Source organism: Scyliorhinus canicula, chromosome 4 (assembly GCF_902713615.1).
Source record: "Scyliorhinus canicula chromosome 4, sScyCan1.1, whole genome shotgun sequence".
Taxonomy (NCBI): domain Eukaryota; kingdom Metazoa; phylum Chordata; class Chondrichthyes; order Carcharhiniformes; family Scyliorhinidae; genus Scyliorhinus; species Scyliorhinus canicula.
In genome coordinates, this window is record NC_052149.1 from 62,480,678 (window position 1) to 62,495,312 (window position 14,635).

Below are 14,635 nucleotides of genomic sequence, written 5' to 3' on the forward strand. Positions count from 1 at the left end.
AACCTGATTGAAGTGAGATTGTGAGGATCAAGCAGGCTCATCTGTCACATTAAAGGTAAGCAAATGTGCCGTGGGTTCCGAAGGTTGGCCGGCATGGGTCCCAAAGTTCAGCTAGTTGGCAAAAGTGGGTCCCTGGAAAGAAAGTTTGAAAAACACTGTATTAGGGCATTTGAAACCTTGTGTGAATAATTGGACAAACAATGCATCTCCTTAACCAATGAAATTAAAAGATTGAGAAATAAACAGAGGAAGGACTGGGATGAAATTAATTAAAGTGGTGAATTCAATCAGGTACTGAAGGAGAACTAAAAAGAGGGTAAGAAAGACTAAATTAAGAGAAAGAGAGAATGGGAAAGTAAGCAAAAAATAACATTTTAAATTTGATTTTTAAAAATCCAATAAGAATTCACAACTTTAAGAAACTCTACACATGCTCATATTCTGGGCCAAAGCGATTAATTTGAAGTCATTAGAAGGGCAATTACACTGTTAATTACTGTACTTAATTTTCTCTGTTGATTTTAATGGACCATTAAATGCAGTGATTAGCGAGATGCTGTTTTGGCAAAGCTAACAGCAGAGCAATGCATATCGTCCAGAAAGTTATGGCTATCCACAATTCACAGGCTATTTTTCTCTTGCCACATGTTGCTAGGCATTTTGCATTGTCTGATCTGCTTAACTCAAATGCTATCTGCGTGGTGATTTTTGATGAAAACTCCTCAATGCCTCTCTGAATGCTAGAGCTAATCTTTGAACAGAGGGCTGACATCACCCTACATGTTCTATCAGTTATTAACCACAGAAATTGGATTAAATGCATGTTCTATAGATTTAAAAAATCTTCCCAACTTAAAATATCTTTTTGAAAAGGATACTATATTTTGAAAGTCTTTGATGAATTGAGTAGTCCGTTGTTAGGTTTGTTAATGTTTAACTAAGATGTTTTGATTTGTCATTTCAGTTTTGAAGAGCAACATGTCCATATGATTATCAGGTAACACAAGCAAATTGGGTTCATTCTCCAAACACACACAACTCCAGGATGTTGCCACGGCACTATTTCTGTCCCAGTACGAAAGAATCAAGGTAAGAGCTGAAAGTGATTTATCAGAAGTAGTTATGTTAGATGTAAAGTAATGCATATGATGATACTACTACTCATAATGCATTTTCAATTCATTTAATGCATTTTAAAAATAATTTTACGTGTAAGGGATATGCTAATTGCTAGATTTAATGCAGTAACTTTTGAATATATAATCATCTTGCTGCTTCCCCACATTACTCTTTTTAAAAAAAAAAAAGACTTGTATTCATATGTTACCTTTCACATCCCAAAGTATTGGGATGTGAATCTCAGAAATCTGGCAGCCAGGGGTGTATGCCTCCGTTACAACTCTATGCCCCTTTCCCATTCCAATTATTCTAATGACCATGTTCCATTATTTAGATCTGGATCCTGGCAAGATAAAAATAGGAAGTACAAATCCATCTCTACACCTGATCCACTTGTTTTCCAGGCTATAACCAACTTCAATTGAGGTTTTGGTCCCAATTCCTTAAGAATCTGTGTGTGAACTAACTTTTAAAATGTGCATTAATCAGGCTATGGCAGTTTATCTTTTCAAACATCTTTTTAGAAATATTTTCTGTATCAGATCTGCTTTATATTTTGCTCTCTCAGAATAGCTCACACTGTTGTAAATAATTTACATCAGTGTTTTTCAAACTTTTTTTTGCCGGGACCCACTTTTGTCAATTGACCAACTTTTAGCGTCCACGCCGGCTGACCATCACGATACACTCTGGCCAACCTCACGACCCATGTTGACTGACCTTCACGATATACACCATGCTTGCTTGCCTTTTAGTACAAAAGGGGAGCCTGGTTTGTCCCCATGATCTCACTTGAATCCGGTTCAAAGGAGCAGAGGACAATGCGCATATCAGGTGCAGAGTCCAGCCAATTCCTTTGTGCTTTCATCTTAATGAAAACAGAAAATCCAATGTCACACATGTAGGTTATCATGAAGGGCAATAGCAACAGAATGCTTGTTTTACTCAGCACTGGATACTCCTGGGAGATGCTACACCAGAATGCTGACAGCCTTGTGCACGTTTTTAACGTGGCATTACAGGTAAGCTGCCGTAGCATAGTCTTTTAATTTGGACTCAGCTCTAAATTAATATCTGACTCTGGTGTTTCAATCTGAAAGGAATTTTTCACACACCACTTCTCTTTCAAATTCTGAAACTTCGCTCATTTGCCAAAACTTCTCTGCATATAACACAAATGGGCTTTTCCTCCTTATTTGTATTGTCACAATTGACAAAACCAGACCTCAAGAAATCATCTTTGTTCTGAGTTAAGTTTTTCCAGGGCCGTTAACCACAGGCCCTGGAGCTCTAACACTCCCACTGCTCTATCTGCCCTGGACTCTCCTGCGCAGCTCTCTCCAGCAGATCCTCTCCAATAGGTAAACCGCTTATTTGAGTCTCTGACCTCCTTTTACTTTTCAATAAAATGTTGATCTTCACAGTTTATACCTTGCTTGCCAGCAGCTACAAAATCAAAGCAACTCTGCTCCCTGCTTTGGCACCAAGCACACGTCCCTTGACGGCACTTTATGTCAATTCAATGCGCCGAGCACATAATCTACTAACTGCTGCCATTTCTGGCCATAAGACTCCATGCAGCCTAATCTGCATCTCCATTTATAAGTTGGCATTGGCCGCAATTCTCCATGTAAAAGCCGTTAACGGCTGTTCGGCCACTTCTCCCGTGATCGGGACCACTGTGGGAACAGTAGGACTGATTGCTCCGCGACCCTCCCGATACCCGCCCGCGACTCACCCGCAGGTCGCAACATTGGCTTTGCAAAACCCTGATTTACATACCCTGAAAAGTAGCAATGGAATTCCTTCCCATAGGGTGGCACGGTGGCGCAGTGGTTAGCACTGCTGCATCATGGCGCCGAGGATCTGGATTTGATCCCGGCCCTGGGTTACTGTCCGTGTTGAGTTTGCACATTCTCCCCATGTCTACATGGGACTCATCCCCACAACGCAAAGGTGTGCAGGGTAGGTGGATTGGCCACACGAAATTGCCCCTCAGAAAAAAAGAATTTCCTCATGAGAATTTAAAATAATTGCGACAAAAATAACTTAGAATTCCACAAGAAGAAATAGATAACATATCCATTTTCTTGTGTTGCTTTCAGTTTAATAGATCGACAAACCCTATAATGTTTCACTAGCTTACTCAGGCATCAGTTACTCATTTATTTTGAAACTTAACTTGTATCACTGCTCGCATTGTTTAAAAGGTCTTTGCTATGTTGCACTCAAATCAATCTTTCAAATGGCAGTGAACAGAAAGTATTACAGTATAACTGCTGCCTGTTGCATTCTTACTGTATCTAATGTAATAACTCACAATGGCACTTCCAAATTCCATGGTAAAGATATATGCTTGCCACTAACTCCTACCAGCTGGTTCATCCTCTTTTATTCTGTTCTGGTATAAAGTCGCCAGCCATTGGAAATCCTTGCTTTCATTCATTTTAATCCTATGACTGAAAACAAATTTTGATGAACTCTTATGATAAGTGCATGGAATTGAACGGACAATTACGAACCATAGAATTCCTACAGTGCAGAAGGAGGTCATTTGGCCCATTGAATCTGCACTGACCCTCTGAAAGATCACCCTACCCAGGTCCACTTCTCTGCCCTATCCCTGTAACCTAACCTGTACATCACTGGACACTAATTGACAATTTAGCATGGCCAATCCCCCTAACCTGCACATCTTTGGATTGTGGGAGGAAACTTCCACAGACACGGGAGAAAATGCAGACCCCACACAGACAGTCACCCGAGGTCGGAATTAACCTGGGTCCCTGGCGCTGTGAGGCAGCAGTGCTAACCACTTTGCCACCGTGCAGCCCAAAGAATATCCAGAGGTGAGATTCTTCTCTTGTGAAGTGCAACCATGTCACAATTAAATTATTTTCATTTTAGCTCCTGGTTGCAGAATGAAGTCACTAACTCAGGTCTGTTTATGTGATACTTAACTTAGACACCAGGGACATAAAGGTGCGGGTTACAGACTCCAGGGAAATGATAACACATGGGTTAACCTTCCAGAAGGGATTGTAGTACAGTGGTTATTTAATTGGACCAGTAACCCAGAGAACTGTATTAGTGACCTCAAGACTCAAGTTCAAATCCCACCAAGGCTGCTGTGGAATTTGAAATTCAGTTAATAAATCTGGAAAAAAGTCAGTATTTTTATTGGTGACCATGTAAATACTGGATTGTAGTTTGAAAACCAATCTGGAAATTTTCTATCCAAATCTAGAATTGCCTCCGTGCGACTCCAGATTAACAGTAACGTGTGTGACTCTTGTCTGTCTTCTGGAATGGTGTAACAAGCCACTAAATTAAGGGCAATTGGGGATGGGTAATAAATGCTGGGCTTACCAGAAATGCCCACATCTTGTGAATGAAAAAAGAAAAAGGGGCACACCTGGCAGATTTCAGGACATTCTTTGTGTTTTTGAGCTCATTCTGGGGCCTGCGGTTTCAGGATAGCACTTTCATTTCATGATAGACATGGCCTTGCAGGGACAGAGGACAGTGTGTTTTGCCTCCGATGCTGGATTCCTCACTTCGGGGCATCATGTGGCCATCACGGCACAGCGGACTGGCCAATCAGATCTGTCAACCCCAAAATACATGGATGAACCTTAGGGCGCAAGGGATCAGCCTTGAAAAAGTGACTGCACACCCATATATGGGGAATCCAAACAGAGGCACAGAGGCATGTGGCACAGCCAAAGCCATCTTCAATCCAGACAGAGGCACGGTGATAAGGTGGTAAAGAATGCTGAGAAAGCAGTTCATGAAGCATTTCATTTCATTTCATATAGCATCATAGGTTAATTAATAGAGGCATTGAGGACAAGAGTAAGATGGTCATGTTGAACTTGTAGTTAGGCCTCATCTAGAATACTGCATCCAGTTTTGGGCACCATACTTGAGGAAGATGTGAACGTGTTGGAGGGAGTACAGAGGGGATTTGCAAGAATGATTCCAGGGATAAAGAGTTGTAGCAATGAGGAAACATTGGAGAGGTTGGGACTTTTCCTTGGGGAAAAAGAAGGCTGAGAGGAGATTTGATGGAGGTATTCAGAGGGTATGGACAGGGAAAATAGTGAGAAACTGTTCCCACTCAAGAGAGTATCAAGAACTGAAGGGCACAGATTCAAAATAATTGGCAAAAGCAGTAAAAGTGATGTGAGGAAAAACGTTTTCACCGAGATGGTGGTTGGAGTTTGGAACAAACCTCCTGAGAGAGTGGTGGAGGCAGGTACGCAAAAGAGAATTGAATTGCTATCTGAAAAGAATGTGCAAGGTATATGACGATGGTGAAAAAATAACCATGGAATTATACACAGAAATACTGGACATTAAAAAGATCTGAGTGTGGTGAATGTGTAACTGGTAATTCACACTGTACCTTACTGTTGTCCCTGTGGGCCCCATCTGTGAGCCACTGTGCGGCTCTGCCCACAGGGAGAGATGAGCATGTACAGGGCTCCGCCCTAGGCTCCGCCCCCCTTTAGGGAGTATAAGTGCTGCGGTCCTGCGAGACCGCCCTCAGTATCGTGCAGTCGCAGGCAGGCTCAGTTGTAAGCCGATTAAAGCCACAGTTTACTCCAACTCGTGTCTCAGAGTGAATTGTTGGTCGCATCAGAGATTTATATTTTTAAATCGGCACAAACTCCAAAGATGGCTGAGAATGCACAGTTAGCCACTGACAGGAATGGCTGCAGGGTGCTTCTCTAAGTGCCAATGGATGTCCTCACAGTATTTTGAACAAGGTACTACTAAAAGCATCCAAAAACTAATTACCATTTCTGATAAAGGCAAAGGAACATAATGGCTGTTTCATTTAACAGACCCTGGGTGGATTCCGCGACCAGTTTGAATATATAATGCATGGATGCCCAGTGGCTTTGTTAGCTTGCCGTGTGCGTGCGCGTGTTGCAAGAAAAAGCAGCTGGTGGTTTTCCACACCGAATGTGTGTGATGCAGTACCAGAAGCACTGTCCGTGCAGAAAGGAAATAACCATCTTTTGCAGGTATATTTAAAACTCTCTGTTTGACTGTGGACGTCAACCAGCCGGGAAAGAAGGATCGCAGCTGGAAAAAGGAACTGATATATCTTCATAAAATCACAGACCCCTGCACATAAACAATTTGGAGGAAAATATAGCTGGTCTGATCAGTAAGTTCGCAGATGATTCTAAAGTTGGTGGATGGTGATAATGTTGAGGATTGTCAGAGAATACAGCAGGATATAGATAGGTTGGAGACTTGGGCAGAGAAATGGCAAATGGAGTTTAATCCGGATAAATGTGAGGTAATGCATTTTGGTAGGTCTAACATAGCGGGGAAATAGACAGTAAATGGCACAACTCTTAGGAAATTAGGAAGTCAGAGAGACCTGGACATACAGGTCCAAGATCTTTGAAAGTGGCAACACAAGTGGACAAGGTAGTCAAGAAAGTATATGGAATGCTTGCCTTCATTGGACAAGGCATCGAGTATAAAGACTGGTAAGTCATGCTACAGTTGTATAGAACCTTGGTACGGCCGCACTTGGAATATTGCGCCCAATTCTGGTTGCCACACTACCGGAAGGATGTGGAGGCTTTGGAGATGGTGCAGAGGAGGTTTAGCAGGATGTTGCCTGTTCTGGGATGTTTTAGCTATGTGAAGAGGTTGAATAGACTCTGATTGTTTTCATTAGAATGACGGAGATTGAGGGACAACCTGATAGAGGCTACAAGACTATGAGAGGCATGGATAGAGTGGATGGACAGGCACTCTTTCCCAGGGTGGAGGGGTCAGTCACTAGGGGCATAGATTTAAGGTCCATGAGGCAAGGTTTACAGTAGATGTGTGAGGCAGTTTTTTTTACACAGAGGATGGTGAGTGTTTGGAACGTGCTGCCAGGGGAGATTGTGGAAGCAGATACATTAACGGCGTTCAAAAGGCATCTTGACAAATACATGGATAGGATGGATATAGAGGGTTACGACACTAGGAAGTACTGAAGATTTTGGCCAAGAGCGGTATCATGACCAGTACAGGCTTGGAGGGACGAAGGGCCTGTTCCTGTGCTGTATTGTTCTTTGTTCTTTCAAGAATCAACTATTTGCCAGCAGAAGGCAACTATATTGGAATCAATTTGTAACAGCTGCAACGCTTCATCGTCTACTCCTTGAAATTCAGGGACTGCTCTGAATAACTTTTTATTTATATTGACTTACTATTGGACTCAATTCTTACTTCTAATTGATTTGAATGCAGATGCATGTGTTTTCCCATTTCTCCTTACCTTTTTTATAGTTCATAAACTTACTCTATCTTAGACTCAAGAAAGCCTTTTAAATTGGCTCCTTTTTTAAACGTAACTAGCGAATCTGGAAATGTTATCCAAGGTAAAGGGAAGAGTAATATATATATTTTAGACAAGTCATTATTTAAAATATAACATCCACCAGCCTAAAAAATTGAGGCTGGGTGGGAAGTGGTCCTTGGCCATTTAAGGGCCTCAACTGTGACAAGTGTAGGCTTTCCACCCGAAGCCTTGCCAACCCCAGCATAAAATTGGCGTGTGGTCGGGGTGGGCAGAAACCCCGGAGTGAATACCGGGCGGAATTCTCCACCCCCACGCCGGGTGGGAGAATCGGCGGGGCACCGCACGAGTCCCGCTATGCCGCCCCGGCACCCGCACGCGATTCTCCCCCCCCCCCCCCCCCCCCCCCCAAACCAGCACGGCGAGAATCACGGCTGGCCGCTCGGAGAATCGCCACTCGCCGTTTGCAAAAGGCGAGCCATGATTCTCCCGTCCGGATGGGCCGAGCGGCCGCCCCAACATGACAGGTTCCCGCCGGCGCTGTCTACAACTGGTCGCTGCCGGCGGGAACTGTGCGAGCACACTGGGGGCACCGGGGAGGGGGGGGGCTCCGATGGGGTCTGGCCCGCGATCGGTGCCCACCGATCGGCAGGCCAGCCTCTCTAACAGAGGACCTCCTTTCCTCCGCTGCCCCGCAAGATCCATCCGCCATTTTCTTGCGGGGGCGGCCTCGGGGAGGACGGCAACCGCGCATGCGTGGGTGACGTCATTTACGCGGCACCGGCCGTGTCATTTATGCGGCGCCGCTTTTTACGCGGCGCTAAGGCCCAGCGTGTGTAAATGACGCGACGCCGCTCCTAGCCCCCCGGGGGCGCGAGAATAGGGGGCTAGGAGCGGGCTCCAACGCCGGAGTGAAACACTCCGGTTTTCACTCTGGTTTCGGCACTTAGGGCGAGATTCTCCCAAAACGGGAGAAATCGTAAAGCTGCCGTAAAACCCGGGCGGGTTTTACGGCAGCGCGCCCCTTCCCGACGGGGGACCGATTCTGGTCCCCGGTCGGGGCTAGCAGCCCGACGCCGTAGGCTCCGGCAAGACGGGCTTAACGAAAATCGTTAAGCCCTCTTACCGGAGTTAGCGCCGGCTGACGCGTGATATGACGTCAGCCGCGCATGCGCAGTTTGGAAGACTCCAACCCGCGCATGCGCGGGTGACGTCATCGCGTTTTTGCGCGAAACCCGCGCATGCGCGGGCCGGGTTGCCCCTCAGCCGCCCCGCGAATGGATACTGCGGGGCGGCGGAAGGACAAGTAGTGCACGGGCATCGGGCCCGCTGCCCGCGATCGGTGCCCACCGATCGCGGGCCCATGGCACCCTTGGCACGGCCGTGGTACTGCCGTGCCAATCGGTGCCATGGTTATAAAAAGCGAGTTGGTGACGCCGTTTTTACGAACGGCAAGACCAGGTGTGTTTGCCGTTCGTGAAAACGGCGGAAAGGGCTGGGACTTCGGCCCATCTAACAGCTGTGAATTGCTGCCGGCCGTAAAAAAACGGCGGCAGCGATTCGGGTCGGGACTTCGGCGGGGGGGTGGGAGAATAGCGGGAGGGCGGCAAAAATGTCGGGAAGGCCCTCCCGCTATTCTCCCACCCGTCGTGGGGGGCGGAGAATTTCGCCCCTTAGACTCCCGTTGGGAGAATTGCGCCCACCATTTCTTCAATTTCACACTCTTCAGCACTTCCCAGCCTAAAAACACACCACTGTGGGAGCTAGAAGTTTTGAAATAATTAATGTACATCAATCAGGAGCAAATATTCTGACTCTCTTTTCTCCCCTTCTTCCCTTTCTTGCTGTGGTTAACTGGAGTATGGGACTACTGAGACTGCTATTTATGATGTAGATCAGGGGTGACATCAAGATTTTCTAAATAACATGGGCTTATTTATCCAGCAGCAATGTTGGCCTCTTCATTCTTAAAGACCAGACGTTTGTCTGATTCTCACTCCAAGCAACATAGTTTATAGAGTGATTGGTGTCACAGTGCAGGAAATTAGTTAATCCCTTTGCAGGTTGTAAACCCAGCGTTACTTTGTGTTTTAGCTTAAATTAATAAGAAGTTCCACGCTGAACAGATTCCCAGATCAAATATTTGATTTGTAATAACTCAAAGTTAATGAGTAATTTTGGATCAATCTTTAGCTATAAACTAATGTTTCTAATAGATTCCAGGCATCTTACTTGACTGCAGTATTCAAACAAAACTTACAAAGCATAGCATGATGGCAAAGCGGTTAGCTCTGCTGCCTCACAGCTCCATGGACCAGGGTTCGATTCTAGCCTTCGGTGACTGTCTATGTAGAGTTTGCACATTCTCCCCGTGTCTCTGTGGGATTCCTCTGGGTGCTCCACTGTCTAAAGTTGTGCAGGTTGGGTGGATTGGCTGTGCTAAATTGCCTTTTAGGGTCCAAAAATGTGCAGGTTAGGTGGGCTGGCCATGATCAATGCATGGGATCAAGGGGATAGGATGGATGAGTGGGCCTAGGTGGGTGCTCTTTCGGAGGGTCAGTGCAGACTCCATGGGCCAAATGGCTACCTTCTGCACTGTGGGGATTCTATGTATGAAATGTGGTTCATCTGGGATTGAGTAGGATGTAATCCCTGGCATTACTGGTAGTGTGTTCTAGTTAAGATCAAGATAGACAAGGTTGAGGTGGAGTTACTTTTTATAGATACAACTGGCCATTGGAAGAGGGTTTTTCTTTCGAAACCTAAGCTTGGTGGAAATCACAAGCTAAATAAGTGAGAGTCCAGTGCTTCTGTTTTCATGGTTTGGAGACCATGGGCGGAATTCTCCGCAACGCCCGACGCCGTCGTGAAACTCTGAGGCCGCTCGGGGGGGGGGGGCTAGGAGCGGCGTTCTGTAAATCTCGGCTACCGGGCCTTGACGCTGGCGTCAAGGCCCGACGCGACGAGAATGACGTGGCCGGTGGTGCCTAATGACGTCAGCCGTGCATGCGCGGTTGCCGTCTTCCCCTCCGCTGCCCCACAAGCCGTGGCAGCTTGATCTTGTGGGGCGGCGGAAGGGAAAGAGTGCATCCCTTGGAGACGCCGGCCTGACAATCGGTGGGCACCGATCGCGGGCCAATCCCCTCCCGAGCACGGCCATGGTGTTCAATCCCCTCTCCGCCCCCCACAAGCCACAAACTCACCTTTGGCGCCATGTTCACGCCGGCAGCGACCAGGTGTGGTTGCCGCCGGCGTAAACAGGTCGGGAACGGGAGGCTGCTCGGCCCATCCGGGCCGGAGAATCGTGGGTCGCCGTCAAAAATGGCGACCCGTGATTCTCCGAGCGGCGTGTCGCAAAACGTGACAGGCCATTTTGGGAGGAGGGGGGTGGGAGAATCGCGGGGGGGGGGCCAGAGCGGCCCTCCCGCAATTCTCCCACCCGGCCTGGGCAGCGGAGAATCGTGCCCCATGAAATCCAGACTGCTAGCATCTAAAGAAAAAGCATGGGTGTGATTCTTCAGCCATGCTTTCCCAATGACTGGAGAATCCCCCCCCCCCACCCCACGAGGTCAATGGATTTTTCCATTGTCCGCTACTCGCCTGTGGCGATCATGTGGTGGGCAGTTTGGAAGAATCCAGCCCTATGTATTAATATCTCGTAATTCAAAACTTTTAACAGCCAATTAAATATATTTGAAGTCTAATCACTATTGTCATGTTGAGAAATACAGCAGCCAGTTTGTTCACAAAATAGTTCCGCAAACAGCAATGAGCAAGTAAACAAATAATCTGTGTTAGACATAGCATGATGCAACATGATGCAACATAGAAAAAAGGTTGAATTCTGATGGACTCAATTCAGTCGAGACACTGAGTAGTAGTGAACAGATGCTTTAATAGACTAAAAGTGTGCCGACCTGTAGCTCCTCCCAAACTGCAAGACTGCCCCAGATCGACGGGCTTTATACCTCCTCAGAGGGGCGGAGCCACAGGTGGAGCCAGCAGCAGCACCAATAACAACATTCCAACAGCAACAACCAATAACAGAACAGCAATAACAGTAAGTATATACAACAGTGGAGATAATGACAGTAATAGAACAGTAGAACAATAGTGAACATATATACAACAGCCTTACGTAGCCATAAGTGGCTCACCACAGATTCTTCCACCCCGCCCGCTGCACAGGTGGGATTCTCCGGTCGTTGGGAGGGCACGGCCGAAGAATCGCGCCCATGCTTTTTCGTTGGGTGCTTGCAGAATGGAGTTCACCGTCTCCAAACCATGAAAACTGAAGCAAAGGCCTGCCCAGTGCAGACCGTTGACCTTCTCCTGACACTAGAGGCCAGTCCTCCTGGTCACAGAGCCCAAGCTGACTGCTGCCACCACCTTGTACCAGACAGCATTGGCTGCCTTGTGGCTCACCCTCTGGGACCCTCGGGGGAACAGGACATCCCTCCTGGCCTCCACCACATCCAGGAGCCTCCCCAGGTCAGCATCCACGAATCCTGAGGCCGGTCTCCTTTGCGCCATTGTTGCAAGCGGGCTGGGGTTGGCTGAGTAAGTGCAGCTTAAGTGCTGCTTGACCTTGTTAGCGGGGGTTGGCATGTGCACTCTCGGCAAATCAGCTGTCGAGACGACATGTGGGGCAGGAAGCCCATGAGACCTCGTTAAGTGGACCAATTAACGTTGACTAGCATTGTCGGCCTCGTTGGGCCTAGCGCCGGGAAACCCGTGACAATTCACGCTCGCCAGCCCAAAGTTTGAGTTAAAGCTCTTTTGCTAATTGTGAATTTATTCCATACAAAACTGACCTTATTTCACTTTCATCCTTCAGATTTGACCAAACCAAGGACATGAGAAAGATAAAAGGTCTGAACAATCAATGCCTGGGCCAGCCAAAGGACAACTATCGAAAAAAGTACTCAGTGAGTGTATTCTTATTTCCTCACATTGCGGTTTATCTGCTTACAAAGTACACGGAACTCAGTTATTACTTTATGGCAGTGATCACCAATCTTTCAAGAGGAACAGTTCATGATGTTTTCCAACATTATAGGCTATTGATTGACTATGTGTTTCAACAGGTTCAGTCCAGCACAGATGCCATTTTCTATTGTGGGGCAGAATCTCAGGGCCTTCCTGGGAACTGCAATGGAATTAGACAGCACCGAAAACACATGCTGGTTTCCTGACCCCATTGTTGGCACTTGCCCACAAAACTACCCGCCTCCAAGCTTGTGAAAAGTCTTGTTAGGGCCAATTAATGACGGACTGACTGTAATTTTCCACTCAACTTCTAGTTTCCCAAACCAGGGGTAGAACAGTTTAACAGCAGGTCTCCTTAAACCCTTCCCCAACCTAGAAATGTAGCTGTCAAAGGACTGGAGCTGCAGTGCAGGCCATCCACGAGGAACTTGTAGATGTGGTCACATTTATTTTTTAAAATCCCCTTAATGGGCACCTCCAACCCACCCTCCCTAATTAGATGGGACTCCTGGAGATGACTCCTTACTGTCCACCTCCAGATAGATCATTCATGTTGGCAGCACTTCAACACCATCAGAGTTGGGACCCTCAAATGGCTTGACACGCGAGAATTCTCTAAGGTCATAAGATTCCAACTACAGTCATCTAAGGGCAATAAATATGTTTTACATTAACAGCTTTGTTTTGTTTAATGTATTGGAAAGTAGAGTGAAGTGTCAAATGTAATTGGTGTGTATCATAACAATTGTATTAATAAAAATCCATAGTTACTAGTCAATGAAAGTTAGATATTAAATATTTATAAGATAATCACAGAATCTTTACAGTGCTGAAGGAGGCCATTTGGCCCATCAAGCCTGAGCTGGTTCTCTGCAAGAGCATTCTACCACATGCCGTCTCTTGCCTTATCCACATAGTCTTCTACATTCTTTTCAGATAGCAATCCAATTCCCTTTTGAATATCTCGATTGAACCTGCGTTCACCACCCTATCAGGAAGTTCATTCCAGGATCCAACATGATGCTGATCAAATATATAAATTAATTCTTATGTTTTGTTCCAGGAATTGCAAACCTGTGCTAAATCTAATTTCCACAATGATCTGCACTGTCCAGTTTGTCTCCAGACCCCCACCTTTCCTGTGGAAACTAACTGCGGCCACTTGTTTTGTGGTAGGTTTGACCAAGTGAAGGTGCTTATGCTACTTTGTACTTTGATGTACTTTTTAAGGCTATACCTTCTTTCCAATTCTCCCTTCCCTAATTAGATCTGCCAATGGCACACAACAAACCTAATCAGCTGATGGCACTGCCAAGGTGACAGGAGTACTGCCTGAGTGCCAGGGTGGCATTGGAAAGGATTAGGGGCACTGTCTGAGTGTCAGGATGGCAGTACAAGGGTGCTTGAGTGCCAGGATGGAACTGCCAAGGGTCAGGGACGAAGGGGACCATGCCCATGAAATGAGGGTGAAGGAGGGTTTGAAGGGTGGGTGAGTGCAGGACAGGTACGTAGGGGCCCCTGGGAGGTTGGGGGGGGGGGGGGAGGGGGGGTAATTGGTGGGGGTCTTAGAAGGGAGGGGGTGCTGTAAGGGGGTTTGGGGGGCCTGAAGTGGGGGAACCCCCAGGAACCCCCAGGGTGTCCTCACTTGGGAGATGTGGAGTGGTTTCCATGTGTGTGGGGGGTGACATTGCCCGTGGATGAAGTGTGTGGGGGACCCACAAGGTCACTTAGAGATCCTGGCATCCTTTCACAATGGCGGCCTAATCTCTGAGTTCAGCTTTCCAGTGCTAAATAAAGTGTGGGCTAAATAGTTGAGAAACTCTCCAAGGTCCCAAAAAGTGACTAAGTGTCTTTGAATAGCAGTGTGGAACTCGCCGGCAGACCTGACGGGAAACTCCCTGAAAAACTGCCACAAATTAACTGCGAATGCTTGGGGGCGAATCGCTCCCAATGTCTCTTTAAAATTGAAATACATGCGGCAGGATTCTCCAACTCCTCGCCAGGTCAGAGAATCGGCAGGGGGCAGTGTGAATCCCCCCCCCGGCCGGCTGCCAAAATCTCCGGCTCCGGGGATTTGGCGGGGGCGGGAATAGCGGCGTCGGCGGCCGCTGGCAACGGCCACCCTGGCGATTCTCCGGCCCGCGATGGGCCGAGTGGCCACCCGTTTTCAGCCAGTCCCGCTGGCGTAAACTAGAGTAGGTACTTACTGGC

General features: G+C 47.0%; 1 protein-coding gene across 1 annotated transcript in view; it reads left to right on the forward strand.

Moving 5' to 3' along the window:
- LOC119964622 (E3 ubiquitin-protein ligase RNF170-like) overlaps window positions 1-14,635 on the forward strand; it is a 72,388-nt gene that overhangs the window by 40,546 nt on the left and 17,207 nt on the right. Inside the window, exons 2-4 of the mRNA XM_038794352.1 lie at window positions 965-1,089; window positions 12,273-12,363; window positions 13,488-13,596. Of these exons, the coding sequence (XP_038650280.1) occupies window positions 1,046-1,089; window positions 12,273-12,363; window positions 13,488-13,596 (244 nt within the window). The 5' untranslated portion in view covers window positions 965-1,045. The remainder of the gene's footprint in view (window positions 1-964; window positions 1,090-12,272; window positions 12,364-13,487; window positions 13,597-14,635) is intronic.